The sequence below is a fragment of the Dermacentor variabilis genome, chromosome 8 (genome assembly GCF_050947875.1).
Source record: "Dermacentor variabilis isolate Ectoservices chromosome 8, ASM5094787v1, whole genome shotgun sequence".
NCBI lineage: Eukaryota > Metazoa > Arthropoda > Arachnida > Ixodida > Ixodidae > Dermacentor > Dermacentor variabilis.
The window spans coordinates 31,732,209-31,736,569 of NC_134575.1; the positions used below are offsets into that span (position 1 = coordinate 31,732,209).

General features: G+C 49.4%; 1 protein-coding gene across 1 annotated transcript; it reads left to right on the top strand.

Annotated features, from left to right (window-relative positions):
- The first annotated feature begins 319 nt into the window (after positions 1-319).
- Positions 320-2,872, top strand: LOC142590986 (uncharacterized). Its single transcript, XM_075703361.1, has 2 exons — positions 320-1,131; positions 2,369-2,872. Exons 1-2 carry the CDS (start codon positions 358-360, stop codon positions 2,675-2,677), a joined length of 1,083 nt encoding a protein of 360 aa, XP_075559476.1. The 5' UTR covers positions 320-357; the 3' UTR covers positions 2,678-2,872.
- Positions 2,873-4,361: the final 1,489 nt, after the last annotated feature.

Genomic DNA, 4,361 nt, shown 5'->3' on the forward strand with positions numbered 1-4,361 from the left:
GACCTGGACTCGGAAATAAGGGAGGTGCACCACACCGCGTCGCAAGTACCAGGCGCCCTTGCTCGCAATCTTCGCCGCATGTACGCCGAAGTGAGCGGCGACCTCAACTTCAAGATTCTCTCGGCGCTCCTCAGCTACTGCCCTAAGCTGGACGAGCTGCGTGTTCATTTCGTGCGCGGAAATTTCTTGAACGCGCTCCTGGAATGTAACGCCATCCTCGGACAGGGCGTCAATTTGGAAACATTCACGTTCTCTTCCGAGGTGCCAGCCTCCATTCAACGCCTGCCGTCGACACCGTTGGAATTCACGAGCTGCGCGGCCGTCTGCGCCAACGTCAGCTACCAGAGGTCGAGCAACATGTGGAACTGTGTTCTACTCCGAGATCTCGCTGTCGGGTACACAAATCCCATCCATTTGCCGCAACAGCTGGTCCTGGTTGCCGTCCACCACGCAGAAGGCATCACGGCGGAATGGATTCGCCTGGCCACCCTTGGACACTTCTGGACGAACGTGCGACAACTCTGCCTTCTGCTGTTTCCGGCACAGCCCTCCGATGGTGTTTACGCGACGGCGGGCACCGTGTACCGCGAAAGTCTTCGCGACTTCATCTCCGTCAAGCTCCAGCAGATCGTCGAGCTTAACATAAGCGCGTTCCACTTCGGCCCCGACCTAGACTTGACGGCACTGCTCCAGGACGGCTCACTGGAGCATCTGCGATCCCTTTCCGCGACCCCTTGCGGGCTTCGCCGCCCGTCAGCTCTGCGCCATATAGCACAGAACTGCCCCAACTTCAAAGAACTGGACGTCCGCATCGAAAGGCGGGGTAGCTTCGTTTGGTGCGCCGTCTGCGAATGTGAGTTCTACAACAATCCCAAAGACATGCCGGGAATGCAAGACGGCGGCCCCGTGTTTCATAGTGCGCTTGCCAGGCTTACTCTCAGTGACGTGCATGGCCCTATGTCGCTTTGGTTCATCGAGACCTGTCCAGCGGTTTCCGTGCGGCTCTCAGACTGCCCTAGTCCCTCGCTCACAGACTACCCGTATTTGGGTCGGCTGCTCGCCAGAAACAGCTCGCTGAGTTGTCTGGTGCTTCGACACGATGCCCTGCCCATCGACGAGGCCTGTCTGATGGTGAGTCGGGTTTGATCTATGTGCTTTCATTGACACGAGCATATTTACGCGTGGTTCCTACTCTAGACGTGTCGATCGGGCTGGAACAAAAATTTCCTCGTTTATACATATGCTCAGTGAGTTACGTACTGTGCAAAATATGTGAAAAATGGTGGAGTGAGAGGTAGGACAGACCGCAGACTACCAATTGTCGATGAGGATAGCTATAGGGGCTTCTTGGTATGCCATATATTCTTTTGTTGTAGCGCAGGCTAAACAAGGACAACAGAAAGGCACATCTCGCGCACAAAGAGCTGTGTGTGTCAGATGTCCCTCTCTGTTGTCCCTGTTCAGCTTGCGCTACAACTAAATTAGATATACCCAATGTTTTAGTGCATGAAACGACAGGAAGCCAATATATACGTAAAGTAACCACTAGCACGACCCAGAAATGCGCAAACACCTAGAGTAGTTTTGCCGCCACTGTGACATGAAATGCGCACACTTTCCTTTCAGAAGCGAACAAAAAGAAATACAGATTCTGCGCGATGCATTACTTGTTGTGCATGAACCAACTAATCAGCAACAAAGTACTTTCGCATTAGGTTCACTGCAATTGCGTATCTTTCTTGAAGCAAATGCTCACGGTAACTATATAATTACACTCGCAGACACTGTCGCCCTCTAACGGCAGAAGAAACGAAAAAATAAATATTACTTCCCAGAGCTTGCTGTTTCACTCAGAACAGGCAACCTATCGCAACCATAAGTTCCTGCAGTAACACAACACCGATTTGCTCCCATCAAATTCTTTAGTTTGTTTAGCCCAATTTCTGAAAGCTTAATTTCACTTTATAAAGTTTACCGCAGACACGGCCATCGAAGGGTTACATACGGGAAACTGAAATTGCTTCGGCAAAACGTTCTAGCCTCTACCCCTTGCCTGTCACACTCGCATGTTCCATCGTTCCTGGTGCTGAATAGCGCAACATAATACGATGGGGAAAAGAGGGGCAGACACAGATCCTGTTATTTCGTGATATTTCTGCTCAGGTAATGAACTAACAAGCCCAAATGCATGCACTGTACAATGCACCCAAAAAGAAAGGATAAAGCATGTAAATGTCTATCATTCATCCTTGCATCATTTTTTTTTCACCATAAGAGTGCGAGTTAAAGACATTTACGCCATCATTAAATTATTGGAGGTCTAAATTATTTAAGAATATAATTTGCTGCGGGGATCCTTCCATTCCAGGAAACCGTCTCCCGCATCGCCAGCCTGCAGTACCTGTGCCTTCTGTCGGCGGTGACATTACTGGACAATGTCGCCGAGGTGTCCGTGCTGGCGTTCGGCGACAGCCTGAAGCCTCACATAAAGTGTGTACACGTTCACTACCAAAACTCTAGCAACGGCATCGAGAAACGGATCACGTGGATGAAGCAGTTTCGCGCTCTAAGGGGTGGTGTCCTGGTCCGAGACGGTCCTTGCTTCCTCTGTTGTTCCACGGCTACGTTCATAGGACTCGCCAAGCCGCTGAATCGCGACTTCACAGAGATGATGTAAAGGAAGGCACGACCGACCCGTGATAATATTGTTTAGATACGCTTAAAAGTGCCTACAATGATACAGCTCATCCTTCGCTTCTTTTAATCCGTATCATCGAATGTGCATGCCTTATCCCTTGTTTATTTTTCTTTCTTCCCTGAGTGTCTGAACACGCCCAAAATGTGCCCTGCAAAACTTTTTGAGCGCTTTAAATAAATCACGCTACATGTGAGACCATGCTTCAGGAGCGCATGAGGCAAATATTGCTCGCTTTCGTGAATCGGGGAACGTACTATGGGGCGTGACGGCCTGCCCAGCTGGCGCTCTGGAAACGCCGGTCAACACTTCACTCCGTGAAGCGCTTGTCGGTTACGGGTTGTCTAAATATTGAAAACACGGCCTCCGTGATCGGGCGGCGGTTCTCGCAGCCGATGCACGAAGCCCTGGTGGTGAATGCAGTAGAGAGGAAAGCAAAGTTGTAGGCCCAGTGCGAACACGGCGCACGCGAAGTTGGGCAGGGTACTCGGACAAAGACCAGAGTTGGTCGAGTATGTTTTTATCCATTACTGAGACACGCACGTTCTTTTCAAGCGATGTTCTCCAACGAACACTTAAAAAGAACTTTCAATATAGACCGCAGCGAATTGAATTCTTAGCCGCAGAACCGGAACACTCAAAATACGGAATGTGCAAGCGACTGTTCGAAACGTATACGTGACGTCACACCCACAGCTTCTCGCCGTGCTGGTCCTCCAACGTGGCCAAAGCTAGGACGACGGCAGTTCAAGGCATCGCGTACGAATCGAGCGGTCCTTGCTATTCGGTATCGTATTCAGCTTTAGAATTCACTATTCGAAGTTCTCAAACACCATATGTATAAGCGGACCACTGCTGCTCTTGCAGTCTGCAGGGAGAAAAACAGATTCAAGCGGACACCCTTCCGAACCGTTCTGGTGCAGGAGAACAGCAGTCCTTGGGCAAACGCTCCGGTTCCTGGACGAACACATGAAGGGGGTCACAAGCACTATAGTTACCGGCCGTTCAGTAAGAATGGCTTGTCTAGGGAAACCCAGAAATTTTTGCTTAGGGGTATGGTTTGGGATAGTTGGTATTCCATGAGAATATGTGCAACCGCACGAAGTGGGAGAAGGGACACCGAAGAACGAGTACCAGCGCTTGTCCTCGTTCTTCGTTGTCCCTTCTCCCGCTTTGCGCCACACCACACAGTCTCCTACAAATGGGTTGTCTCGATATAGACAAAACAATTTATTATATGCACAATCTCACCATTGTTGGACGGCTTCAGAAGGATATGCGGTGAAGAACCATTGCCCTCAGTTCCCGTTTAATGAGCACTATACTGTAGTAATTATATCAGCTGATGTGTTATTCCCTTTTTTTACATTACTATCATTATCACGGCGATCTAAACGTGATTGCATACTTTGCGTCGCACAAGTTTGTCATTAACAATTTCTCAGGTGACGTCACCTAAGTTATTACAGTCAGGACACGTATCAAATAACGTAAACAAGCCTCTCGTTGTCAGACTCCACAAATATTTAACTTACCACTGTCATTGAAAACAAACGTGCACAACGATTGCATTCTACACGTGCTAACATATGGGGCAGAAAATAGGAGGGTAACAAAGAGGCTCGAGCACAAGCTAAGGACCGCGCGAAGAGCGAGGTAACGAAAA